General features: G+C 62.6%; 1 protein-coding gene across 1 annotated transcript in view; it reads left to right on the plus strand.

Annotated features, from left to right (window-relative positions):
• Nucleotides 1–879, plus strand: part of LOC104077602 (fibronectin type III and SPRY domain-containing protein 1-like) — a gene marked incomplete at both ends in the record, with an annotated part of 1,256 nt that extends 377 nt beyond the window's left edge. The window contains 2 exons of the mRNA XM_009578885.1: nt 124–377; nt 791–879. Coding sequence (XP_009577180.1) covers nt 124–377; nt 791–879 — 343 coding nt within the window. The remainder of the gene's footprint in view (nt 1–123; nt 378–790) is intronic.
• Nucleotides 880–972: the final 93 nt, after the last annotated feature.

Below are 972 nucleotides of genomic sequence, written 5' to 3' on the forward strand. Positions count from 1 at the left end.
TGAGCCTGAGGGTGCAAGGGGGTGATGTAGGTGGGCATGGGGCACCCAGAGGGACCTGGCAGGGATTGGGACAGGACGGGGCACCCGGTGGGTGCACCAGGCAGAGCCGTGCCTCGTGCCCGCAGGTGACACGCTGATCGATGGGGACGACCACTACTGGGAGGTGCGGTACGATCGGGACAGCAAAGCTTTCGGCGTGGGGGTGGCATATCGCAGCCTGGGCAAATTTGATCAGCTGGGCAAGACCTCGGCCTCCTGGTGCCTCCACCTCAACAATTGGCTACAGGTCAGCTTCAGCGCCAAGCACGCCAACAAGGCCAAAGTGCTGGACGTGCCCGTGCCCGACTGCATCGGTGTCTACTGCAACTTCCATGAAGGTGGGTGTGGGATAGTGTGGAGATGGGGCAGTGTCAGGGGTGGGCACAGAGACTGCCATGGGCATCACCACCAGCATGGGCACCAGCATGTCTGCCGTGGGCATTTCCACCACCATGGACACCAACGTGTCCACCATGGGCATTGCCACCACCATGGACACCAGCATGTCCACCATGGGCATTGCCACCACATAGGCACTAACATGTCCACCCTGGGCATTGCCACCACCATGTCCAGCATGGGCACTGCTATCACTATAGGGCACCAACATGTCCACCATGGGCATTGCCACCAGCATGGGCACTAACAAGTCCACCATGGGCACCACCACCACCATGGACACTGTGCTGGGGGTCTGCAAGCTCTGTGCCTACCTGTGACCCCCCCCATGCCCCCCTCCCCATGTCCGCAGGGTTCCTGTCTTTCTACAACGCCAGGACCAAGCAGCTTCTCCACACCTTCAAGGCCAAGTTCACGCAGCCAGTGCTGCCTGCCTTCACGGTAAGGGGCAGGCAGGGCTGGGCAGCTCCTCCGGGGCTGCCGGCGGTGGGGTTCAGCCCCCCCCATCCCCGTGCCAGCCCTCCCTGCCCCACT

This window comes from Fulmarus glacialis, unplaced genomic scaffold (genome assembly GCF_000690835.1).
Source record: "Fulmarus glacialis isolate BGI_N327 unplaced genomic scaffold, ASM69083v1 scaffold24575, whole genome shotgun sequence".
Lineage (NCBI taxonomy): Eukaryota > Metazoa > Chordata > Aves > Procellariiformes > Procellariidae > Fulmarus > Fulmarus glacialis.